Genomic DNA, 27,762 nt, shown 5'->3' with positions numbered 1-27,762 from the left:
AAATGAACAACAACCAGTTAGATCAATAACAACGTTTTATTTTCCTTCCCCATGGGCAATGTGATTTTCAGCATCTCTATTACAAATAGTATAATGATTTGTTTTCAGAGTTACAACAGCACAGCATTAGTTGGGTTCAACATAATGTATCATTTAGTTAATATTATAGATGGGGGTTAGCCTTATATGGAATAGACTTAATATGACACAGCTCAGTATTAGAATGATACCCTCAAAGTTAGCACAATGTGCAATGTCTTGCGTGTGTGTAACCAAACATAACCTTCAGCAATCTCCTGTATTTTGAAGTACAGTTGAATCCTTTGTTACCACAGTTTGTTTTGGTCTGTTCCAAGATGGGGTGACTGTGGTCTCTTGGTTATACCATCCTCCATGATCTCAGGCCATCCCTGTTTCAATAAAAATGTCCTCTATTCCTTCTTTTTTATTCTGAGTACATACTTAAAAGTTTCCACTCTACGATTGATTTTCTTATTCCACACCAAGCACATTGAATTCACTGGACGTACAAGCACAGGTCTCCCTAGTTCTTCAACTTCCTCAAGCCTTACTATCTGCCTCCCCTCAACTGTCAGCCATGGCTCAATGGCAGCACTCACCCATTAATGTCAGCATGTTTTGGGTTCAAGTCCCACTCCAGACTTCAGTGCGAACATTTAGTCTGACCCTCCAGTGCACACTGAGAGAATTGATTGTCTTTTGGATGAAACATTATACCGAGGTTCCATCTGCTCTCTCAGATGAATGCAAAATGCCCCAGGCCTCTAGTCGAAGAAGATGAGAGTTTCCCCAGTGTCCAGGCCAACACCAGTTTTTAAAAAATAATTATCGGGCAGCACGGTGGCGCAAGCGGTTAGCACTACTGCCTCACGGCGCCGAGGTCCCATGTTCGATGCTGGCCCTGGGTCACTATCCGTGTGGAGTTTGCACATTCTCCCTGTGTTTGCGTGGGTTTCGCCCCCACAACCGAAAGATGTGGGCATGGACAAGCTGGGCCAAAGGGCCTATTTCCATGCTGTAAACATCTATGACTCTATGTGTAGGGTAGGTGGATTGGCCACACTAAATTGCCCCTTAATTGGAAAAATGAATTGGATACTCTAAATTTATTTTTTTATTAAAGATTATCAGGGTCATTGTCACATTGGTATTTGTGGGTGTTTACTTGTGTGCAAATTGACAGCCCACGCTACTGACATTACCGCAACGACTACACTGCAAGGCTCGTCATTAGCTGCAAAGCACTTTGGGACATCCTGAGCTTGTGAAGGTGCTATATAAATGTAACAGTGGGAATTTTCCAGCCCTTCCCGCTGGCAGGATCTTCTGGTCCCACCGAAAACAAGCCCCCCCCCCCGTGGCAGGGACCCCGGCGATGGGACGGGTGAGCCATGTAAAACACTGTAGACATGGACGGGCCTGGACAATCCCACTGATGGCCAATGGCAAGTTGCCTTTGCTGCGGGCGGTGGTGGAAAATTCCACCATAAATATCTATATTTGTCCTTTTCCATTCCTCTGATGTTGGGATCTTGCATTTGCCTCCTCCCCTTTCCCACCCTTTGCTTCACCATTGGTGGCCAGGCCCCATGCTGAGGAACCTTCTCCCCATAATCTCCCATGTCTTCACTTCCCTCTCCTATTTTAAGATTCTCCTCCAAATCCACCTCTTTGACAAAGATTTTGGTCGCCCTTCCGAATATCTCCTTCTCTGGTTCACTGTCCCTTTTCTGCCTTATGCCTCTGTTCAGTGCCTTGGAACATTGTTCTATGTTAAAGATGCTATATTACTACAAGTTTTTACTGGCTTTGCATTTCTATGTATCGCCAGAATGAGCAAGTTAACAGCACTGTGGGTACAGCACAGGATCTGCAGCGGTTCAAGGAGGTGGCTCAGCACCACCTGTTCAAGGGCAATTGGGGATGGACAATAAATGTCGGCCTAGCCGACGATGTCCATAACCTGTGAATTAAAAAAAAAATTAGCGGGTCCAATATGTACTGCCAGTTCTCTCTCCTAATCTGAATGCCAGTGCTCTGAACATTCTGCTTTCTTCTCCTTTCACACTCAGTCTGATTCTCTGAGAAGTCTTCCTTCGCCTGGCTTGGTCTTTGGTCTGAATTTGTTCATAATAATAATAATCTTTATTAGTGTCACAAATAGGCTCACATTAACACTGCAATGAAGTTACTGTGAAAAGCCCCTAGTCGCCACACTCCGCCGCCTGTTCGGGTACACAGAGAGAGAATTCAGAATGTCCAATTCCCCTAACAAGCACGTCTCTCGGGAGTTATGGGAGGAAACTGGAGTGCCCGGAGGAAACCCACGCAGACACAGGGAGAACGTGCAGACTCCGCACAGACAGTGACCCAAGCCGGGAATCGGGACCCTGGCGCTGTGAAGCAACAGCGCTAACTACTGTGCTGCCCATATTCACCTTCTTCCCAGAAGCTCAACTGCTATGGCTCCCCACCCTGACTGTCCTGAGCTGTCTTTACACATTCCACATAAATCAACTGCATCATTATACCCATTTTCTTCTCTGCTTCCTTCTTTTATGTTTTCCGTTGATCTTTCCTTCCAACAACTGTCTCTGTCGGCCACCTGCTCTAATGATGTGGCCAAAATATATCTTTCTGAATAGTCTGAATAGACCGAGGCAATTTCTTTAACTATAAAACAGTGATAATGCGGCCTTACTTTAAAGCTCAACACTAAAGACATTCAAGGGTCACTATTTGACCTTTTATTTAATAAGGTCACTTTAGGCCTTTTATTAATGTTCTTTTCTTCTTGCTGCCAAAACTCTGGTCCCTTAGATGTTTGTTGTATTTTGGAGTCCAAATTTCTGAATCTCTATTTTTGCTCTTGAGCCCCCATGGAAAGTACCTATCAGGAAATCGTCGACAGGGTCCCCATTACACTAAATCTGTTCATTTCAAAATTAATATGTAAAAACTGGGGCACCCCACTGTGTTCATTATAGTGAGCGTACTAAGTCCAGTTGAGCTGTAAGAAACACCTCTTAACACAATTTTAGATTCAATTCTTCCAACCTTGGTTTATACTGTGAGCTCCCCAGTCCTGCCCATCCTGAAATTCCTACCCAAGGTCAACAGGCCTCTGAATGGTCCATCAGATTTTCTATCCTGCCCGTGGCAATTCCCGTTGTGGGCGGGACCGGGAAATATACCCTCACTGGCACTCACAGGCCTATTCCTAGCAGCGGAGGGAAATTGAAGTGTTGAATTAAGGCTAAGGGGTCAAAATAAAAACTTTTATCTCATAGAATCATTGAACCAATACAGTGCAGAAGGAGGCCATTTGGCCCATCAAATCTGCGCCGACCCTCTGAAAGAGCACCCTAACCAGGCTCCCGCCCTATCCCTGCAACCCCATAACCCCTACCTGTTGGTAAAAGTACATTAGGGCCATTGCACTGGATTGTGAGCCTAGATTATTAGAGCCTCCTGCCTCTGTAGATGCCCTTGCATTCTGAGTCAAATGTGATAGTGCTACCCACCGAGCCATGCTTGATACTTCATTCTGAAGAGCGGATCCAGGTTTAATTACAACCATGGATTCCTGAGTTAAACATATCTCTTGACTCTGACATTGTTGTCATCGATGGTCTGCTGCCAGGTTTGGTGTATTTCCTCACAGTCTTCCGACTGATGCAGCCAATGTCGCTGAAGAGCTGCAGCAGGTTTCTCCTAAACTTCACTCCAGCAAAAGCATAGAGGAAAGGGTTGAGGCAACAGTGAAAATAGCCCAAATTGGATGTGATGGAGATGGCAATGTCCAGCTGAGATTCAATGACACAGTTCCTGGCTATGGCCCCCAACCTCTGCAGAGTGTCTATGAAGAGGACCACGTTGTAAGGGACCCAGCAGATGAAGAAGGTGGCAACTATCATGACAATGACCTTCATGGCCCTACGCTCCTTAGTTTTTTGCATGTTGTGGGATCCATGTAGTTTCTTTATGATCATGATGTAACAGTAGAACATTACTGTCATTGGTGCAAGGAAGCTGGTGACATGGTAAAAAAATCGTAAGCCCACCATCCAGACCTTGGTAGTCTTGGCGTCAAAATCATAGTGACATTGCCAAGAGCCATTGGAATATGTTTCACTCAAATATATGAAATCAGGGATGGCTAAAAGGTGACAGAAGAGCCACACAACAAGGCAGCTGATATGCACTGACAAAGACCTGCGCTTGTTGTACATCTGGACTGCGTGCACAATGGAAAAATAACGGTGAAAGCTTATACAACCCAGAAGATAGATGCCACTGTTAAAGTTGATGTTGAACATTGCCCCAACTATTTTGCAAGCAATTGAACCAAAGACCCAGCCCTTGATTATTTCCACGGTCCAGAATGGCAAGCTGACCACCAGGAGAATATCAGTGAACGCCAAGTAGAGAATATAGGTGTCGGTCATGGCCAATGTCCGCCTGTTCCTCAAGAGAACGGCCACGGTCATTCCATTCCCCAACAGTCCCACAAAGAAGATGGCAAGGTAGAAAATGGGAAGGAAGACCTTGTTAAATGATTCAACGTTGAAGGTGTTGCAGGCTTTGCTGAGGTGAAAGGGATTGTAACTGGTGTTTGGGAAATAATCCCAACTCAAGCTTCCGTTAAAGAAGTCCTGAAATTCAGAGCCATCCAAGGTGAATTCCTGAAAGGGAATAAACAATACTTGTTTATCACGGTTTAAGTAAGAACTATGGTTGCTGGAAATCTGAAAAAATAAAAAATTGGTCTGCAAATAGTGACACTTGTATAGAGGGTCAGAACGTTTGTAACCTAGGCTTACTTGCCCCTAACTGCACAAAACTGTACCAGTCTGCTTAGAACCAGTAAAAATGAAGTAGGCGTCTGGAATGTTTCTTCCTAAGGAATGTAACCGATCAGGAACTAACATCAGGATGTTCAGGACCAATCAAAAATCAATTATCTACCCTGGTAACGGGCTCAAATGGTAAAGGAGGGCATGAGTTAGCTGTTTAGGGTATAAAAAAGGCGGTCAAAAACATGGCCAGAATTTTTAGGATGATGGGATTTCCCTTCCCGTCATCTGAAATGTTGGCGGCGAACGGATTGCTACCAACACTGGCTGCCTCGCAGCCCATTTAACACTCCGACGGGGAAGCCCTGCCCTGGCCCAGACTGCTGCTGGCCAATCTGATTCGCTGGCAGCTCTGTATTCACAGCAGCGCCAGAAGCCGCAGTGGACGGGACTGGAACTGCAAGCAGCTGCGAGAGTCTCAGGAGGCCGAGGTAATTGTGTGGGGAGGGGGGGGGGGTTGGGGGTCTCAGGTGCGGGAAGGGAGGTGAGGCGAGGCCCATAAGGGTGTGCAGGGGGGTGGGTGGTGGGAGTGCGATGTAGAGGATAGGGAGAGGGAGGGAGCACAGGTAGGGGCCAGACCTTTTGAGCGGAGTGGGGGTGTGCAGGGAATGGTGTGTGGGATGGGGATGTGCAGGGAATGGTGTGAGGGATGGGGATGTGCAGGGAATGGTGTGTGGGATGGGGATGTGCAGGGAATGGTGTGGGATGGGGCTGTGCAGGGAATGGTGTGTGGGATGGGGATGTGCAGGGAATGGTGTGCGGGGTAGGGATGTGCAGGGAATGGTGTGAGGGATGGGGATGTGCAGGGAATGGTGTGAGGGATGGGATGTGCAGGGAATGGTGTGAGGGATGGGGATGTGCAGGGAATGGTGTGCGGGGTGGAATCCCCACCCCGCACACCATTCCCTGCACATCCCCACTCCGCACACCATTTCCTGACATCCCCATCCCACACACCATTCCCTGCAAATCCCCATCCCTCACACCATTCCCTGCACATTCCCACTCCGCACACCATTTCCTGACATCCCCATCCCACACCATTCCCTGCACATCCCCATCCCACACCATTCCCTGCACATCCCCACTCCGCACACCATTCCCTGCACATCCCCATCCCACACCATTCCCTGCACATCCCCTCTCCGCACACCATTCCCTGCACATCCCCATCCCACACACCATTCTCTGCACATCCCCACTCCGCACACCATTCCCTGCACATCCCCTCTCCGCACACCATTCCCTGCACATCCCAATCCCACACCATTCCCTGCACACCCCCACCCCGCACACCACTCCCTGCACATCCACATTCCGCACACCATTCCCTGCACATCCCCACTCCGCACACCATTTCCTGACATCCCCATCCCACACACCATTCCCTGCAAATCCCCATCCCTCACACCATTCCCTGCACATCCCCACTCCGCACACCATTTCCTGACATCCCCATCCCACACCATTCCCTGCACATCCCCATCCCACACCATTCCCTGCACATCCCCACTCCGCACACCATTCCCTGCACATCCCCATCCCACACCATTCCCTGCACATCCCCTCTCCGCACACCATTCCCTGCACATCCCCATCCCACACACCATTCTCTGCACATCCCCACTCCGCACACCATTCCCTGCACATCCCCTCTCCGCACACCATTCCCTGCACATTCCCATCCCACACCATTCCCTGCACATCCCCACTCCGCACATCATTCCCTGCGCATCCCCATCGCTCACACCATTCCCTGCACATCCCCACCCCGCACACCATTCCCTGCACATCCCCACCCCGCACACCATTCCCTGCACATCCACACTCCGCACACCATTCCCTGCACATCCCCATCCCACACACCATTCCCTGCACACCCCCACTCCGCACACCATTCCCTGCACATCCCAATCCCGCACACCATTCCCTGCACCCCCCACTCCGCACACCATTCCCTGCACATCCATATCCCACACACCATTCCCTGCACATCCCCATCCCACACACCAGTCCCTGCACCCCCCCACTCCGCACACCATTCCCTGCACATCCCCACACCGCACACCATTCCCTGCACATCCCCATCCCACACACCATTCCCTGACATCCCCATCCCACACACCATTCCCTGCACATCCCCATCCCTCACACCATTCCCTGCACATCCCCACCCCGCACACCATTCCCTGCACATCCCCATCCCACACCATTCCCTGCACATCCCCATCCCACACACAAGTCCCTCCACATCCCCATCCACATACCATTCCCTGCACACCCCCACCCCGCACACCATTCCCTGCACCCCCACTCCCCGCACACCATTCCCTGCACATCCCCATCCCACACACCATTCCCTGCACATCCCCACCCCGCACACCATTCCCTGCACAGCCCCATCCCACACCATTCCCTGCACATCCCCACCCCGCACACCATTCCCTGCACATCCCCATCCCACACACCATTCCCTGCACATCCCCATCCCACACCATTCCCTGCACATCCCCATCCCACACCATTCCCTGCACAAACCCATCCCGCACATCATTCCCTGCACATCCCCACCACGCACACCATTCCCCGCAGATCCTCATCTCTCACACCATTCCCCGCAGATCCCCATCTCTCACACCATTCCCTGCACATCCCCATCCCACACCATTCCCTGCACATCCCCACCCCGCACACCATTCCCTGCACATCCCCATCCCACAGCATTCTCTGCACATCCCCACCACATACACCATTCCCTGCACATCCCCACTCCGCACACCATTCCCTACACATCCCCACCCCACACACCATTCCCCGCACATCCCCACTCCGCACACCATTGCCTGCACATTCCAACCCCACACACCATTCCCTACACATCCCCACCCCACACACCATTCCCCGCACATCCCCACTCCGCACACCATTGCCTGCACATTCCAACCCCACACACCATTCCCTGTACATCCCCACTCCGCACACCATTCCCTGCACATCCCAACCCCACACACCATTCCCTGCACATCCCAACCCTATACACCATTCCCTGCACATTCCAACCCCACACACTATTCCCTGTGCATCCCCACTCCGCACACCATTCCCTGCACATTCCAACCCCACACACTATTCCCTGTGCATCCCCACTCCGCACACCATTCCCTGCACATTCCAACCCCACACACTATTCCCTGTGCATCCCCACTCCGCACACCATTCCCTGCACATTCCAACCCCACACACCATTCCCTGCACATCCACACTCCGCACACCATTTCCTGACATCCCCATCCCACACACCATTCCCTGCACACCCCCACTCCGCACACCATTCCCTGCACATCCCAATCCCGCACACCATTCCCTGCACCCCCCACTCCGCACACCATTCCCTGCACATCCATATCCCACACACCATTCCCTGCACATCCCCATCCCACACACCAGTCCCTGCACACCTCCACTCCGCACACTATTCCCTGCACATACCCATCCCGCACACCATTCCCTGCACACCCCCACTCCGCACACCATTCCCTGCACATCCCCATCCCACACACCATTCCCTGCACATCCCCACCCCGCACACCATTCCCTGCACATCCCCACCCCGCACACCATTCCCTGCACATCCCCATCCCACACACCATTCCCTGCACATCCCCACCCCGCACACCATTCCCTGCACATCCCCACCCCGCACACCATTCCCTGCACACCTCCACTCCGCACACCATTCCCTGCACATCCCCATCCCACACACCATTTCCTGACATCCCCACCCCGCACACCATTCCCTGCACATCCCCACCCCGCACACCATTCCCTGCACATCCCCACTCCGCACACCATTTCCTGACATCCCCATCCCACACACCATTCCCTGCACATCCCCATCCCTCATACCATTCCCTGCACATCCCCACCCCGCACACCATTCCCTGCACATCCCCATCCCACACACCATTCCCTGCACATCCCCACCCCGCACACCATTCCCTGCACATCACCATCCCACACCATTCCCTGCACATCCCCATCCCACACACCAGTCCCTCCACATCCCCATCCACATACCATTCCCTGCACACCCCCACACCATTCCCTGCACCCCCACTCCCCGCACACCATTCCCTGCACATCCCCATCCCACACACCATTCCCTGCACATCCCCACCCCGCACACCATTCACTGCACAGCCCCATCCCACACCATTCCCTGCACATCCCCACCCTGCACACAATTCCCTGCACATCCCCATCCCACACCATTCCCTGCACATCCCCATCCCACACCATTCCCTGCACAAACCCATCCCGCACATCATTCCCTGCACATCCCCACCACGCACACCATTCCCCGCAGATCCTCATCTCTCACACCATTCCCCGCAGATCCCCATCTCTGACACCATTCCCTGCACATCCCCATCCCACACCATTCCCTGCACATCCCCACCCCGCACACCATTCCCTGCACATCCCCATCCCACAGCATTCTCTGCACATCCCCACCACATACACCATTCCCTGCACATCCCCACTCCGCACACCATTCGCTACACATCCCCACCCCACACACCATTCCCTGCACATCCCCACTCCGCACACCATTCCCTGCACATTCCAACCCCACACACCATTCCCTGCACATCCCCACTCCGCACACCATTCCCTGCACATTCCAACCCCACACACCATTCCCTGTACATCCCCACTCCGCACACCATTCCCTGCACATCCCAACCCCGCACACCATTCCCTGCACATCCCAACCCTATACACCATTCCCTGCACATCCCAACCCTATACACCATTCCCTGCACATTCCAACCCCACACACTATTCCCTGTGCATCCCCACTCCGCACACCATTCCCTGCACATTCCAACCCCACACACTATTCCCTGTGCATCCCCACTCCGCACACCATTCCCTGCACATTCCAACCCCACACACCATTCCCTGTACATTCCCACTCCGCACACCATTCCCTGCACATCCCACCCCCATACACCATTCCCTGCACATTCACACCCCACACACCATTCCCTGCACACCCCCACTCCGCACACCATTCCGTACAGTCAGCAATCAGTAAAATCAATTGATCGGCGAGGATCCCCCTTTTCTGATCTGATATCGGTTTTAGAAAGTCCATTAAAAGGTTAGTCTTGTTCAGGGGGGGGGATTTAATGGTGATCTGAATAAGAAATACTGCTGAACAACTCATCTAGCCTTGAAAAAGTAATTTGATATTTGTGGAATCTTGTTAAATGTCTCCATTATGATTAATTGTTGGAATTTTTCTGTTAGCTTTTTATTTAAAATATCTGTTCATGATATTCCAATTTCTAACTTAATTTCATGCATGTGTCCCAGATCTTTGTTTTGGTCAATAACATTTTTAATAAGTGATTTATTAGTGCTTTTTATTTTCAGGCTGGCTGTCTGTGTGAATTCTTTAATGTGATTGGCTGCTTGGACAGCTTGATGTGATCACTGCAGCTCCCCATTAAAGAATGTTACCAGCAATGGAATGTCAAGGGGGTTACAGTTCTTGCTGCAGGGATTGCTGGATCTCTCTCAGCACAGCTTTATGCATGGCCAGCAGCGAGTGCTCTTAATGCACAACTGAGCTCAAAGTCTGGGTCACTGTCCTCTCCCCATCGATTTTCCAACTTGACGGTGTCCTGCCCTATGCTCCTTCAACCCAGGTTGCTCAAAAAATAAAGGGAAAAGGTTGTCAACCGGTTGGTTTGTTGCTAAGATTTATTTTCTTTTTAAATGCTTTTTTATTACCCAATTATTAAATGCTTTTTTTACCCAATTATTTTTTTCCAATTAAGGGGCAATTTTAGCGTGGTCAATCCAACTAACCTGCACATCTTTGGGTTGTTGGGGGTCAAACCCATGCAGATACAGGGAGAATGTACAAACTCCACACAGACAATGACCCGGGGCTGGGATCGAACCCGGGTCCTTCGTGCCGTAGGCAGCAGTGCTATCCACTGCGCCATTGTGCCGCCCGTTGCCAAGGTTTCTACAGAAAAGATAAATAAAACCTCGCGGGCCTCACACAAACTCAGAAACTGAAAAGGGAAGAAGGCAGCAGAATCGATTCAATTTCTTCACTGTGGTAAAATGGGGTTTCAGCGGCTGTGGAAGTTATATTAGATCGTGAGCACAGAATTAAAAACTGGCTAACCTTCGGGCAGAATTTAACTAAATGGAACAAAATCGCACAGCGAGTGCTTTTATCCGCGTGTTTCCTGGCGCTCGCAGCGCTTAGAAGCACCCCGCTATTTAACGCGCCGCTGGTTAGATAGGAGGGATCAGCGTGGAATGCACAACCGAGGCCGCACACAGCCATTTTCTGCACTGAGGAGCTCCGTTGGCTGGAACTCCTCGGTGTAGTGCCGTCTCGATCTCAGGAGCCCCCGACAGGACACATGACCCCTACCAAGCCCCAACCCACTATGAGTGGATCCCCGGTCCCCCACGCATCCCTGCCAACATCCATGCAGGGCATCACCAGCCCAAGCGCCACAGCAGAAGAAAATGCCAGCTTGGCACCACCAACATGGTACCCTGGCAGTGACCCTTCAAAGAATAGAATCCCTACAGTGCAGAAGGAGGCCATTTGGCCCAGAGAGTCTGCACCGGCCCTTGGTCCGATAGGGCACCCTACCTAGGCCCAATCCCCCACTCCTAGACCCGTAACCCTAACTATTGGGTAATTTAGCATGGCCAGTCCACCTAACCACATCTTTGGTGTGTGGGAAAAAAACCAGAGCACCCGGAGGTAACCCACGCAGGCACGGGGAGAACATACAGACTCCACACAGACAGTTTTCCCGAAGTCAGAATCGAACCGGGGACCCTGGCACTGTGAGGCAACAGTGCTAACCACTGTGTCACCATGCTGTCAGCCGACTGTGCCAACTGGGCACCTTGGCAGTGCCAGACTAGCACAAAGGTGGCACTGCCAAAGTGCCAAGCTGGCATTTTTGGTATGGCAGTGATCGGGTTGTGGGGTGCTCTGGGGACACCACTACAGTGAGTTGGGGCTTGAGGGGAGCTGGGGGGGTTGCGTCGGGGGCAGGAGAGATCGGGATGCCATTTAAAAATGGGATCCCGATCTCTCCTTGCACTGAGGAATTTCGGTGAACAGGGCTTCTCAATGCAGGGAATGGGACGAAGTGTTGCCTCGGCCACACGTTCCCCACTCAGACCCTGTATTTAACTGGAGTCACGTTAGATAGCGTAATGACTCTGAGATGAGAATGCCGGGAAACATGTGGCTAAGCGCCTTCGCGATGGGACATAGTTCCGATTTGGTTAGATCGCGCCCGAGAGCACATAAAATTATGCGTTATCATTACATTTGTGCCATTGAATTAGTCGCTCTTTCAAATCAATTTGTCAATGGAAATCGGGGAAATCTATCATGGGTGACTGTTCTTCATTTTAAACCATCTCTCAAAGTCAAAATGACTGCCATTGATCAGCTTTCCCCTGCAAAGAGTAAAAACTAAACTGGAGCAACGCTCATCCTATAAACTACAAAAATGAAATAGTCGGGAAACTTTATCACCTATATTTGTTTTTAACAATTCTCCATCAAAAAAGTAATAAATCTTGACCATGTTCTTAAACAATTGTGATAGCCCAGGAGCTACCCCACCCCATCACCCCTGCAACAACCACCATTGCCCCACCACCTCCCATCTCTATCTGAGTTCCGTGCACCTACCTTGACTGGCATTGCCTGCTGATCCAAACGTCACACTCCCTATGTCAGTCAGTCAAAACTTACTGGGTAACAGAACAGGCTGACTGTCGCACTTTTCACTGTTTTCTGTGGGCTGAAGACAAGCAAGATCGCCCAGTAACAATTAAACACAGGTTCAAAGATAGGGTTGGGAAGGACGAGCAGAACAAACTTACTGTGTACACCCACTCAGTCTGGCCCATGGCTGGTCTGGTGAGATGTTGGCTTTAGATAACTAGCTGGGTATCCACTAGACTTTTATTTCTAACTTCTTGTCCTTTCTGCCCTCCAGCGACAGAGGTTCGATAAATTGCTCATCCAAGGCAGCGAACAGGAAACGACTGTCTCAACTTTTCATAACAGAAGCCCGGTGAATGAACTGTTCCTGCAACTAGGATGTGGTCGAGGTGCATATTTAGCCTGATCAGCTGCCTATTACTGTGAGACCTCAGCTGATCTTCCTGATCTATTTCCTTTCAAAGCTTGTTTTTATCCCCACTCCCAGCCTCATTAAAGGCCCTCTGTTTTCTGGTTGTGTGTTCCTTTGGATTTTTAATGTCTCTCTTTCCCATTTTTCTCCTGAAGGTGCTGACTTATTCCGGAGGGGGCACCTCCATGGTAACTAAATACCCTCCAGATGCTGAAGGGTTAAATCTATTCTTTAAAAAAAAAAAAAATTTTATTAAGGTATTTGAAATTTTTTATCACAGTAACATAAACAATGACATCAACGTGGTAAAATAAACATTTTCCCCCCAGCCCAATCTTCACGCACCTGAACCACACAACAACAATCCACGCCCCCCCCCCCCCCCCCCCCCCCCCCCCCACCGCTTTGGAATACTGCATCTGCTGACATTTTAATTTTCCCCGAGAAAGTCGACGAACTGCTGCCACCTCCGGGAGAACCCGAACATTGACCCTCTTAAGGCAAACTTTATTCTCGAGACTGAGAAAGCCAGCCATGTCACTAACCCAGGTCTCGACACTCGGGGGCTTCGAGTCCCTCCACATTGACAAGATCCGTCTCCGGGCTACCAGGGAGGCAAAGGCCAGGACATCGACCTCTTTCGCCCCCTGAACCCCCGGATCTTCCGACACTCCAAAGATCGCGACCTCCGGACTCGGCACCACCCATGTTTTTAGTACCGTGGACATTGCCTTAGCAAAATCCTGCCAAAACCCTTTGGGCATGCCCAAAACATGTGGATATAATTTGCTGGGCTTCCCGCGCACCTCGCACACCTATCCTCAACCCCGAAGAACTTACTCATCCTAGCTGCTGTCATGTGTGCCTGGTGGACTACCTTAAATTGTATCAGGTTAAGCCTGGCGCATGATGAGGAGGTATTAACCCTGCTTAGGGCATCTGCCCATTGACCCATCTCTATCTCTCCTCCTAGCTCGTCCTCCCACTTGCCCTTAAGCTCCGCCACCGAAGTTTCCTCCACCTCCGAAAGCTCCTGGTAAATATCCGATACCTTCCCCTCTCCCACCCAGGGGCTGGAAACTACTCTATCCTGTAACCCCCGTGGCGGCAGCAGCGGAAAGGCCGGCACCTGTTTTCTCAGGAATCTCGCACCTGCAAATACCTAAAACCATTCCCTGCTGGCAATTTAAATTCATCCTCCAAGGCTTTCAAGCTGGGAAAGCTCCCATCTTTCAATAGATCCCCCATCCTTCTAATTCCTGCCCTCTGCCAACTCCGGAACCCGCCATCTAGCCTACCCGGTACAAACCTGTGGTTATTATAAATCGGGGTCCAAATCGATGCTCCCTCCACTCTCTTATATCTCCTCCACTGCCCCCAGATCCTCAGAGCCGCTACTACCACCGGACTTGTGGAGTATCGGGCCAGCGAGAACGGCAGAGGTGCCAGTACCAATGCTCCCAGACTGGTGCCTTTACATGACGCCACCTCCATCCACTCCCAAGCCGACACCTCCCCCACTACCCACTTCCTAATCATAGCTATATTAGCTGCCCAGTAGTAATTGTAGAAGTTCGGCAGCGCCAACCCACCTTCCCCCCGACTGCGCTCCAGCAACACTTTCTTCACTCACGGGGTTTACTCACCCACACAAAGCCCAAAATAATCTTATTCACCTGCTTGAAAAAGGCCTTAGGGATGAAGGTGGGGAGGCACTGAAAGACAAACAGAAATCTGGGGAGGACCGTCATTTTCACAGTCTGTACCCTCCCCGCCAGTGATAGCGGGAGCATGTCCCATCTCTTAAAGTCCCCTTCCATTTGTTCTGCCAACCAGGATAGGTTTAACTTATGTAGTACCTCCCATTTCCGGGCCACCTGGATTCCCAGATATCGAAAGCTCTTCCCTACCATTCTAAGCGGCAGCTCTCCCAGTCTCTTCTCCTGTCCTCTTGCCTGGATCGCAAACATCACGCTTTTCCCCATGTTCAATTTATACCCCCGAAAAATTGCCAAATTCCCCCAAGATTCGCATTACTTCCCCCATCCCCTCCAACGGGTCTGAAATGTACAAGAGCAGGTCATCTGCGTAGAGCGATAACCGGTGCTCCATCAACCCCCCCCCCCCCCCCCCGTGAACCAGCCCTTTCCAGTTCCTAGAGGCTCTTAACGCCATGGCCAATGGCTCGATGGCCAGAGCAAACAGTAACGGGGAGAGGGGGCACCCTTGCCTCATCCCTCGGTGTAGTTTAAAATACCCCGACCTCAGCTGGTTCGTACGCACACTCGCTACTGGTGCCTGATAGAGCAACCGCAACCGCACCCAGTCAATAAAGCCCTCACCAAACCCAAACCTTCCCAGCGCCTCCCACAGGTAATTCCAGCCGATCAAAAGCCTTCTCCGCATCCATCGCTACCACCACCTCCACCTCCTCCCCTTCTGAGGGCATCATAATAACATTTAGAAGTCTTCGAACATTGGCCTTGAGTTGCCTGCCCTTAACAAATTCCGTCTGGTCTTCCCCTATCACCCCGGGACACAGTCCTCTATCCTTGTGGCCAGTATCTTAGCCAGCAGTTTGGCATCCACATTCAGTAGAGAAATTGGCCTGTATGACCCGCATTGCTCCGGATCCTTCTCCCGTTTCAGGATCAATGAAATCCAGGCCTGCAAATTTGTTGGGGGGAGGACTCCCTTCTCCCTTGCTTTGTTAAATGTCCTCACCAGCAGTGGGCTCAATATCTCTGAAAACGTCTTATAGAATTCCACCAGGTAGCCATCAGGCCCAGGGCCTTGCCCGACTGCATGCCCTCCAGCCCCTTGATTACCTCCTCAATCCCAATTGGGGCTCCCAGCCCCTCCACCAGGTCGTCCTCCACCCTCGGGAACCTCAACTGATCCAGAAATTGCCTCATCCACTCCACTCCAGTCGGGGGTTCCGACTCATATAATTTACTATAAAAGTCCTTCATCACCTCATCCACCACCGCTGGGTTCAGGACAGTATTCCCGTCTCTACTCTTTACCTATCTCCTTGGCTGCCTCTCTTTTCCTGAGCTGGTGCGCCAACATTCAGCTTGCCTTTTCCTTGTACTCATCGATCGCCCCCCTTGCCTTCCTCAACTGTTCCACTGCTTTCCCTGTGGTCAACAGCCCAAACTCTACCTGTATCCACCGCCGCTCCCTCAGTAGCCCCGCGTCCGGAGCCTCCGAGTATCTCCTGTCCACCTGGAGTATCTCCTCCACTAATCTATCCCTCTCAGCCCGTTCTACCTTTTCTCTGTGGGCCCGTATCGAAATTAATTCCCCTCTGACTACTGCCTTCAAAGCTTCCCAGACCGTCGCTGCGGAGACCTCCCCTGTATCATTTGTTTCCAGGTAGTTCTGGATGGACTTGTTAACCCGCCCACAGATCGCTTCATCAGCTAGCAACCTCACATCCAGTGAGGGTCTCTCTGCCTCGAATGCCACTCGTTTGCTGATCAAGATCATTACCCCCCTGGTCTTTGAGTCCAGTCCTGAGTGGAACACTTGGCTAACCCACCCTTTCCTCAATCTCATCTGGTCTGTAACCTTTAGGTGTGTCTCTTGTAGCATTGCCACGTCCGCCTTCAGTTCCCTCAAATGCACGAACACACGAGCCTTCTTGACCGGCCCATTCAGTCCTCTCACGTTCCATGTGATCAGCCTGGACGGGGGGCTTCCAAACCCCCCCCCCCCGCCGACTAGCCATCACCCTTTTTAGGCCAGCCTCGAGCTCGCACCCTCCGCTTCCTCGAGTCCCCACTCGGGCTGTCGCCGTTCCTGACCTCCCATTTGTCCCCTAGTAACAGTTCCTCCCCTGTCAGTAAAGCAGCCTCCCCCTCCCGCCCCCCCTAGCAACAACACTAGAAACCCAATCCCCCCAAGTCAAGCTCCAGCTTAACACCTGCTCACCCCCCACTGCACCTCCAAGAGTCAGCTGACCCATGCTGACTCGATAGCTCCCGCCCCGGCACCAAGCAGTCTGTCTCCCTATTGTACTCTCCTCTCTCCCCCCGCATGAATAAACATTTTTAAAGCATCACATTCCCCAGTAAACAAACAACAGAAAAAACAGTGAAGAAACAATCACTTTAGAAAAATAGTCACCCAAAAAGCAGAACTAAATTCAAAGCCCACCCCCCCCAACAAGGTCTCTGCAAGACAGATCAACCTTTAACCATCCACACCGCCCATTATTTCACATAGAGCTACTTAAATTTATACAATCCAGCACCACAAATCGCTGCCACAGTACTTCTCCAAGGCTTAAGTGTCTTTTAATTCGCCTCCAGCTTAATTTCTTTAATAAAGGTCCATACCTCGTCTGGCGTTTCAAAGTAGAAGTCCCGTTCCTCATGTGTGACCCATAGACGGGCTGGGTACAGCATCCCGAAATTCACCCCCTTCTTAAAGAGGGTCGTTTTTGCCCGATTGAACCCAGCTCGCCTCTTGTCCAAATCCGCTCCCAGGTCCTAATAGATGTGCTACTCACAGTTCTGCCACTTGCTGCTCCGTTCTTTCTTGGCCCACCACAAAACGTGTTCCTTGTCCATGAAACAATGAAAACGTACCACCATGGCCCTCGGCTGCTCGTTCGCTCTGGGCTTCCTCGCGAGGCTCTGTGCGCTCTGTCCAATTCCAGGGGGCGAGGGAACCCTCAGCCCCCATCAACTTCTCCAACATGTCCGTCACATAGGCCCTCGCATCCGATCCCTCACTGCCTTCAGGGAGGCCAACAATTCTGAGATTCTGCCTCCTGGACCTATTCTCCAGGTCCTCCAGCTTCTCCTGCATTCTTTCCGGGCGGTTGTTCACCATCCCCACCTTTCTTTCCAGCACGGTTATATACTCCTCGTGTTCGGACAACTTTCGTTCGACCTCCTGGATCGCTCTCCCGTGAGTTTCCTGATTCTGAACCACTTGATCAATCGAAGCCTTAATCGGGTGCAGCGTGTCCTTCTTCAGCTTGGCGAAGCAATCCTCGAAAAACATCACCAGCTGCTCCGTCGACCACTGTGCCGTCTCCCCTCGGCCCTTGCCCTCCGCCATGCTGTCCCGTGTTACCAGCTCTGCTTGCGTCTCCCTTATAGGACTTTGTCGTCTCACACGGCCACTTCTGGTCCTATTCTCCAGACACCGGAGGGGGGTTTCTCCTCACTGTCTCACTCTTCACTGATTTATCCCATAAAATCCGAAAAGAAAACGGGGGAAAAAGGTCCAAAAGTCTGTTACAAGCGGGAGCTATCAAATGTGCGTCCTACTCCTCCATGGCCGCCACCGGAAGGTTAAATCTATTCTCATAGGAAAGGAAGATTAAGGTGGAGCTGATCTACGTTGTTTAAACAGTCAGGGGAAATCTCTAAGATGTATGTAAGGAAGGGATTTTGCACAAAGAAGATGATTACAACAAAGAACCAAATAATGTAAAGACTAAGTTCTCCATACTTAGGATTTAAAGGAACAGGTGGTCAAATATCCAGTAATGTGAGATATTCTCTTTAATCCCTTTGTCATACTCCTGGACAGGATTCAGGAGCAAACATTATCTGATGGACAATCCCTCTCTTTCTCTCTCTCTCTCTCTTTCTGCCTCTCTGCCTTTCCCTCTCTCTCACCTCTAGCCTCCAACTCGCTCTCTGTTGTGTCCATTTCTGTTTATTTATGGGAGCAATTTTAACCCACTTTGCCCAACAGGACCCAGCTGGCTAGCCATTAAAATCATCACCAAAATTATGCCCATCATCTCCGCAATGTAAAATGAGCAACCCATTTGCTATCTTCCATTTTGCATCACTGCCCAAGTCCAGGTTCTCCCACCAAGGCTCATCACGCCATCCTCTACTTTAACCTTCTTTCCCATGACCCCAGAACCCTTCTTTCCCTCAGTTTTGCTTTGCTTACATCAACCACAGCGGTGCTTCCCAAAACTTAACCCAGGGTGACCCCATTTTAACACCTCAGGCTTCATGTGATCCCAGAGTGAAAATTTGATGGGCACGAGAGTTGTTAACCGAGGAAGGCGTTGGGGTGGGGCAGGGAGTGGGTGGGGTAGAGGCTTCTTAGAACATGTTTAGAGCCTTCAGCTATTGAGCAGTGTTATGGGGAAGTTTCAGTTATTGACCCAGGTTTTGGGGGGTGGGGGGGGGGGTGCTTTCGTTCTTGACCAGGGAAGGGGGAACAGGAGCTGAGCATTGTGGGAGTTAAAGAAAAGGCAGTGTTCCAACAAAAACAAACCAAAACCTACCTTCTCCCAGGCTTCTTTTGCAGCAGTGATTGGACCTCAGAGGGCAGGGCATTGGGCCATTCCCACCATTAGAACAATCACCAGGATGTAAAGGGACCCCACAGCTGTCAGAACTCAGTCCAAGCTGCAGGGCAGCCATTGTTAATTCGGACCTCACAACCACAAAATCTCAACCCGCGACCCCACTTGGGGTCGCGACCCAGAATCTGGGAGGCCCTGATCCACAGGCTCATAAAATTCATAAAATATCACCTGATTTAATTTGCCTTCTACCCTTCAAGTCCCGGTATGTCCTGCACTGTGAGCCATAGCCCTTTGTTTGAATTTTAAAAAGGGAAATAGTGATTGGGTTGAAATATTCATGAGTTGGATTCAATTCTGCATTCAGCCAGGACTGGAGGATGTGGGTTTTGGCTGTTGGCACGAATGGGAAATGATCTCAATGAGACTCATACAAAATAATATCTGGATGCCAGAGATTTGTTCCCCTGTTAAAAAATAAATATCCAAATTTATGTTCATGTGGCCAGGACTTCTCAAGCCACTTCACACCATGAATTACCATCTGGGACACAGTAATTTATCAAAGTTGACAATCATTCTGCACAGGTAACCACCCTCAAATTCCAATAAGAAGAATAAACAAATTAAACAAATTAAAAATATTGGCCAGACATTGGCCTGTTCTTCTTCCAGGAATCTAATTCGTCCCCCAGGATCTCAGTGTAACATTGATGGGGAGGGGAATGTGCAACGAGACCTGGGTGTCCTTGTGCACAAGTCGCTGAAGGTAAGCATGCAGGTGCAGCAGGTAAAGAAGGCAAATGATATGTTGGCCTTCATTGCGAGAGGTTTCGAGTACGGAAGCAGGGATGTGTTGCTGCAATTAAACAGGGCCTTGGTGAGGCCACACCTGGAGTATTGTGTGCCGTTTTGGTCTCCTTCTCTGAGGAAGGATGTTCTTGCTCTCGAGGGAGTGTAGCGAAGGTTTACCAGACTGATTCCAGGGATGGCGGGACTGTCATATGAGGAGAGGTTGACTAGGTTGGGATTGTTCTCGCTGGAGTTCAGAAGAATGAGGGGGGATCTCATAGAGACGTATAAAATTTTAACGGGACCAGACAGGGCGATGCAGGTAAGATGTTACCAATGGTGGGTGTGTCCAGAACCAGGGGCCACAGCCTGAGGATTCAGGGTAAACCATTTCGGACAGATATAAGTAGACATTTCTTCACACAAAGAGTGGTGAGCCTGTGGAATTCATTACCACAGGAGGTAGTTGATGCTAAAACATTGAATATATTCAAGAGGCAGCTTGATTTTTCGTGATGGCCGCTCAGCCCATCCGGGCCGGAGAAACGGCGCGCCGGTCTGTGCCGGAGAGTCGGCGCATACCCCGACCGGCAACGTGCAGACCAGGCCGGCGCCAAGATTGCGTCCCGGCGTCGGGGCGGCGTGGCGCAATTCACGTGTCACCGCGCCGATTCTCCGACCCGGCGGGGGTCGGAGAATTCCGCCCATTATATCTTTGGTGAGGTGTAATGTTATACATAACTCTGACCTAAGACCCTCGTATGATCTGTGCTCCGCCTAGTGTTTTATGGAGAAGACCAAAAATCTGGTGGTTTGGGCCCTCCTTTTCCCCATCCTGCTGCTCCACCTTCATGTTCATTGAAGCACTACAGTGCAGAAGGAGGCCATTTGGCCCATCGAGTCTGCACCGACCCTCTGAAAGAGCACCCTACCTATCCCCGTAACCCAGTAACCCCACCTAACCTTTTGGACACTAAGGACAATTTATCATGGCCAATCCACCTAATCTGCACATCTTTGGACTGTGGGAGGAAAGCGGAGCACCCGGAGGAAACCCACGCAGACACGGGGAGAACGTGCAAACTCCCCACAGACAGTCACCCAAGGCCGGAATTGAACCCGGGTCCCTGGCACTGCGAGGCAGCAGTGCTAATCACTGTGCCAATGTGCCCATGGTAAGGGGATCCCCATAGGGAATGCCAGGGGAACAGGAAACAAAAATATTGCCCACAAGTGTATTCCAGCTTCAAAAGTCAATCTTGAAATTCTTCAGGCTTAGGAACGCCTTGTTTCCATCTCTTATGCATCCCAGTCCAAGTGATCGCAAGTTGTTCGATGGGAAAGCTGTAGAGGCCCCCCTCCGCTGCACTACCACTTTCTCGAGTTCTGCGCCATATTTTCCTGCAAAGGTTAAAGGAACAGACCTATGTGACAGTCAATGGCACCGATTAGATGCAATGCATTTGGTGAGACTGACTATCAGGAAGAGGTATGACATTGCATGTGGATCAGGATGAGTGGCAATGGTGGATGGATGGATGGAGGTAAGAGGAAATGCATAGAAAGAGAAAGATGGTTGTGCTTGCAAGGTGGTGTGAGGGGTGATGTGATGGAGTAGGTTTGACAAGGCAGAGTAATGGGATGGATGTACACAGTAGCCAAATGTGCAACTGTCCTTACCTTTCCTGAACTGCTTCAGTCATTAAATCATTTCCTGTGCATATCCATGAATGTGGCAGAATGCTGCCACTGCTGACCCCCTTGGTCACATCCAACCATGCCCTCTTTGTGGGAGCAGCAGGTTCCCACCTCCTACTGCTGGGGGAGAGGATCTCTCTCTAGCTCCTGGCTGCCCCTGACGTATACTGGCGTCATAAATAATAATAATAATAATCGCTTATTGTCACAAGTAGGCTTCAATGAAGTTACTGTGAAAAGCCCCTAGTCACCACATTCCGGCACCTGTTCAGGGAGGCCGGTACGCGCTGCTGCCTTGTTCTGCATTACAAGCCGGCTGTTTAGCCCACTGTGCTAAACCAGCCCCTGCTGCAACCTTTGAAGATCTAGAATCCATTGCCACACCTTGTCTTCTCCTGTGTCCAACTCCAAACATCCAAATTCCAGCTTCAGTCTGACCCTTTAAATACTGGAGTTAAAAATGCGTCTTGCAATCTCTTCACCATTCCTGCTGCCATACAATCAATGCCAAACAAGGAATTGATACAATAATGAGCTGGCTGCATTGAACTTAATTCTGGGTTTTCCATAGGACATCAGGTCTATCCTTGCTACCAATGAATCTCTGACATGGCGGTAGTGATTCTCCGCCTCGTTACGCTCCCGCCCAAGCGCAAAGAGGCCGGTGAACGGTGGGAGAGGCCAAAAACGAGAACCACGCCAGCGCCAAACAGTTTGCGATGCAACCACTTGCTCCCCTAGGCGAAATCAGGATCTCGCCATAGCAAGGTGAGAAACCAATTATCACTACTTAAGACCTATTTCCATACAATTAACGAGAGCCACCCCATATCCAGCGGCCTCCTGTCATTCATCAGCCTACCCAGCAAGTGGTCACGCTAGTGCCGATTAGTCCTCCTTTTTAAAAACGTGAACATGGCGGAAGGGATTCTGTGGGGAGCCGAGGAGGTGAGTAGCCACCTTTGCTCACGGGCAACGAGCTCGGGGTGCTGGGCTTGGAACCCAGTGCTCAGGGGGTGGGGTACCCTCGGCTGGAGTGGGGTGGGGAGACAGCCACGGCTGGGGTGGGCAGCCATGGGGGAGGGAGGCCCTGGGGGAGCAACCAGGGGGAAACCGCTCACGACACCACCATGCCAACCACTGGATCGTGTTTACCCATTTCGGCGGCAACCTTGTCCCTAGCGGCCTGCCCCCGGACCACCCATAACCCCCACCGACTGCTGAGGCCTCTGGCCGTACGGCTGAAGGCTATCGCTAATAGGGAATTGGCAATCGTGGTTAAGTGAGCACTTCACACAACCCAAGTGGATTCCGGTGGGTGGTCGGGCTATGTAGCATGTGGGAGTCATTGCCTAGCATCCTAATCAGACCATGATGACTGGACACTGTGCCTGAACACTGCGGGAGGCAACACCACACACGCAGCAGCCAATATCTGAAAACCCAGGGTTTCCGGGGACATTTTCAAGGCCGGAGGGTGCATGAGTGCCACCACTGGTATGGGACCAGCGGCAGGTCCAGGTGATGTTATGAGTGGATCTCCAGGGTACATGGTCTGGGGGGGCCTCTCTGGCTAGGTGTGCATGGGCAGGGTGTTCCGGGTGTGGGGGAGGGGATCAATGGGGGATTGGAGGGTCCCAGGGTGGGAATCACTGCTCTAACATCCTCTCCTGATTCCTTACAGATATTGAACGCTATGGCAGGGATATTGGACCAGACCTTGCCGTACTGGTGCTGCTGGTAAACCGGACGGCCAGACGCCGGAGATGGCGGCAGCAGCAGCGTCAGCAGATGCTCGAGGCGGCGGTCCATGTGCCGGACCCCACCTCACACCCTGAGGACCTGGTCGCCCATCTGGCCAGGGAGGGACCCAGGGGGAGGGTCCCTTGATGGCCCAGGGTGCATAGGCATCGCTGGTCGTTCGAGCAGATGACGGACATCGCATGCCTCAGGAGGGTCCGCCTCTACAAGGAGATGGTGTGGCACCTGTGCCATGTCCTCGCGGACGTGGAACCACATAGAGGAGGAGGACGCCCGCTCCCGGTGGCCGTCAAGGTTACCACAGCCCTGACCATTTGCGCCTCGGAATCATTCCAGGGCTCGAGCAGGGACCTGTGTGGCATCGTGCAGGCCTCGGCCCACAGGTGCATCCGACAGGCCACGGCTGCCCTGTATGTCCGGGTGGAAAACTACATCATCTTTGACATGGACCAGGTCCAGCAAGATGCCCGGGCAGCAGGTTTCTCCACCATCACCAGGACACCCCAGGTCCAGGGGCAATAGATACCAAGCATGTTGCCCTGCCCGCACCGGTCCATCTGGGGGTGACCTAGGTTAACCGAAAGGAGTTCCACTCCTCAACATACAATTCAGGTGCGACCACCCGATGCAGATAATGCGCGTGTGTGCCCGTTTCCCGGGGTGTGTGCGTGACAGCTACATCCTGAGACACGGCCTCATCAGAGGGGTGGAACTCGGTGGAGCTGTTGGCCACCATCGCCTCTCCATGGAATGGGTCATGGTTGGTGCCCAGCGACCCCTCCTCATGGTCGGTGCCCCTAGGGCCCTGGGGTTCACCTTGGGATGGAGGGGCAGCTGCCCCTGCATCATCTGGCTCTACCAGCCCTGAAGGACCCCATGGTCTGCACCATTGTGTCGACACACTCGGCGATGGTCCTCAGTGACTGGGTCATGCTCTGCCCACCTAAGACTGGGACAAGCTCCGCAGCGCCTCGGCAATGCCCATCTGCGCCTCGGCCATTCCCATCTGAGAGTGGAACATGTCCCACAGAACCTCATCAAGGTCAGCCTGGTACTGGGTGACATGCTTCAGCGAGGCGGACATTCTGCCGAGACCCTCGGCCACGGCTGTCACCGACGGTGCGACGCCTTGGACACCTTCACTAATGGTGCTGATGTCAATGACCAGGCTCTCCACTGCGGTCACCACTCTCGGTGCCACACATTGCTGGCAACAGCTCCAGCACCTATAGCCCCTGGGACCCCTCCAAGCGGCTATGGATCTGCTGGAGTGACGCTGACATCTCCCTCTGAATGTCCCTGCCACACCCTAACATCTCCATCAGCTCTGGGATGACCTCTTCCACAGGCTCAGCATCTGGCTGGGATCCAGCTGGGTCCTGGGATCCAGCAGCCCTACCACTGCTATTTCGCCTGGGGGTTCCTGCCTTCACCTGATGTGCATCAGCGATGTGGTGATCACCAGATTGTGCCCCAGAAGCCTGTCCACTAACATGTCCCACTGAGGCGTGTGTATCCTGCGCTGGTAGAGGGCGGGGATGACAGCTGTGAAGCAATTATTACGGTGGCATCCTCAGAGCTCTCCTCCGAGGTGGCCTCATGGGAGATTGGAGAAGGGGCCACCCGGGATGGCTGGCACCGTCGACTGGAGGACCTGCGGGAGAATGGACATGTGGTCAGTGGGAGGGATGGGTCAGTCAGTAAGGCAATAACAACTCAGGTTTGACAGGTTCTCTGGGTGGAACTCGGTGGTTCCTTACCTCTGCGGTGCCCTGTCCTCGGTCACCCCTCGAGGATTCAGATGCCCGCACACCACCACCAGTCTGGGCCCTCTCCCAGCGATTGGGGAGAGCATTTCCTGAGGAGACACAGAGAGGGCATTGTTAGCCACACATGTGGTTCACGGTGGTGGGAGGGGGCTGTGATGGAAAAGTTGGGGGGGGGGGTTGAAGGGGGAGTGGGGATATGAAGGAAGGGAGGGTTGGGTGTTGCATGGTGAGTTGGGCGGTGTTCCCGTGGGGGTGGAGAGGTCTTGAGGGTGGGGGGGGGGGGGGGGGCGTTGGTGTCTACTTACTCCTGCTGCCCGGTGCAGGTCATTGACCTTTTTCCTACACTGGAGGCCAGTCCTTCTGGTCATTCTCCCGGCGCTCACAGATGCCATCACCATGTCGCAGGCAACACTAGCTGCCCTATGCCTGATGCTCCTGGACCCTTGGGGGAACAGGACATCCTTCCTGGCCTCCACAGCGTCTAGCAACCTCCCCAGGTCTGCATCTCCAAATCTTGGTGCTAGTCTCCTAGGTGCCATTGTTGCGAGCTTGTTGGGTTGGCTGAGCAAGTGCTGCTTAAGAACATAAGAACTAGGAGCAGGAGTAGGCCATCTGGCCCCTCGAGCCTGCTCCACCATTCAATGAGATCATGGCTGATCTTTTGTGGACTCAGCTCCACTTTCCTGCCCGAATACCATAACCCTTAATCCCTTTATTCTTCAAAAAACTATCTATCTTTATCTTAAAAACATTTAATGAAGGAGCCTCTACTGCTTCACTGGGCAAGGAATTCCATAGATTCACAACCCTTTGGGTGAAGAAGTTCCTCCTAAACTCAGTCCTAAATCTACTTCCCCTTATTTTGAGGCTATGCCCCCTAGTTCTGCTTTCACCCGCCAGTGGAAACAACCTGCCCGCATCTATCCTATCTATTCCCTTCATAATCTTATATGTTTCTTTAAGATCCCCCCTCATCCTTCTAAATTCCAACGAGTACAGTCCCAGTCTACTCAGCCTCTCCTCGTAATCCAACCCCTTCAGCTCTGGGATTAACCTAGTGAATCTCCTCTGCACCGTCCAGTGCCAGTACGTCCTTTCTCAAGTAAGGAGACCAAAACTGAACACAATACTCCAGGTGTGGCCTCACTAACACCTTATACAATTGCAGCAGAACCTCCCTAGTCTTAAACTCCATCCCTCTAGCAATGAAGGACAAAATTCCATTTGCCTTCTTAATCACCTGTTGCACCTGTAAACCAACTTTTTGCGACTCATGCACTAGCACACCCAGGTCTCTCTGCACAGCAGCATGTTTTAATATTTTATCATTTAAATAATAATCCCTTTTGCAGGGATAACCTTGTTAGCAGGGGACTGGTGAGCGCGGTGCTGGTGAATCAGCTGGCGAGCCTTCATTTGCGGTGAGAAGCCCGTGAGACCTCATTAAGTGGACCAATTAATATTGAATAGTGTTGCCGGCCTCACTGGGCTGGGCGCCGGGAAGCTCGTGGCAGTTCCTGCTCGCTACTACATTTAGAAAGCTTTGCGGAGAATCGCGCCCGGACGCTGTAGTTCCTGAGCACCTAAAGGCATTGAGTGATATCGAGTGAGAATTTAGAGGGAGCTCTGCATTGTTCTGGCTGCCTCCTCGGGATTACATTTGGTTGAAGGCAGCAGTTTGCACCTGGAGGAAGCAGAGGACTCTTGTGTTAATCAGCTGGACAAATGGGGGTGGGTGGGTGGGGGGGGAAGGACTGATTTTTTAAAATCCATAGAATCCCTGCAGTGCAGAAAACGTCCCCACAGTAACTGTTAGGTGACAGTGTTCCTGGCATTGAGCTGTAAGTGACTGGAGATCACTGACCTTCATGCCTGACCCTTGCAGTCTCACTGCACACTAATTAGATCTGAATTAGAACCGGGAGTACTCGTCAATCACGTTCAGGAAGTACGTGTTGCGGTCGGTGGAGGGGAGAGGGCCTTTGAAGTCCATGCTGAGGCGTTCAAAGGGACGGGACGCCTTTATCAGGTGCGCTTTCTCTGGTCGGTAGAAGTGCGGTTTACACTCCGCGCAGATTTGGCAGTCCCTGGTGGCTGTCCTGACCTCCTCGATGGAGTAGGGCAGGTTGCGGGTCTTGACAAAATGGAAAATGTGAGTGACCCCCGGGTGGCAGAGGTCCTCGTGGAGGGCTCGGAGGTGGTCCACTTGTGCGGTGGCACGGTGGGACAGGGCATCAGGAGGCCCATTTAGCTTCGCGGGACGATACAAGATCTCATAGCTGTACGTGGAGAGTTCGATCCTCCACCGCAAGATCTTGTCGTTTTTTATCTTGCCCCGCTGTGCATTATCAAACATGAAAGCAACCGACCGT

At 51.8% G+C, this 27,762-nt stretch overlaps 1 protein-coding gene and 1 long non-coding RNA gene across 2 annotated transcripts in view; one reads left to right on the top strand and one right to left on the bottom strand.

Moving 5' to 3' along the window:
• The window catches only part of LOC140392356 (uncharacterized), a 59,735-nt gene extending 46,553 nt beyond the window's left edge, over positions 1-13,182 (top strand). Inside the window, exon 4 of the long non-coding RNA XR_011935303.1 lies at positions 12,944-13,182. This is a non-coding gene — a long non-coding RNA (uncharacterized lncRNA). The remainder of the gene's footprint in view (positions 1-12,943) is intronic.
• On the bottom strand, positions 51-4,591 carry LOC140392775 (C-X-C chemokine receptor type 3-like). The gene has a single exon (XM_072478406.1). It carries the CDS (start codon positions 4,509-4,511, stop codon positions 3,588-3,590), a length of 924 nt encoding a protein of 307 aa, XP_072334507.1. The 5' UTR covers positions 4,512-4,591; the 3' UTR covers positions 51-3,587.
• Positions 13,183-27,762: the final 14,580 nt, after the last annotated feature.

The sequence above is a fragment of the Scyliorhinus torazame genome, chromosome 16 (genome assembly GCF_047496885.1).
Source record: "Scyliorhinus torazame isolate Kashiwa2021f chromosome 16, sScyTor2.1, whole genome shotgun sequence".
Classification (NCBI taxonomy): Eukaryota; Metazoa; Chordata; class Chondrichthyes; order Carcharhiniformes; family Scyliorhinidae; genus Scyliorhinus; species Scyliorhinus torazame.
This window is presented reverse-complemented; position numbering and strand designations above follow the sequence as displayed.

What these genes read in the sequence shown, in the direction of transcription:
- LOC140392775 (XM_072478406.1), bottom strand. Translation starts at nt 4,511, where the DNA reads ATGACCGTGGCCGTTCTCTTGAGGAACAGGCGGACATTGGCCATGACC.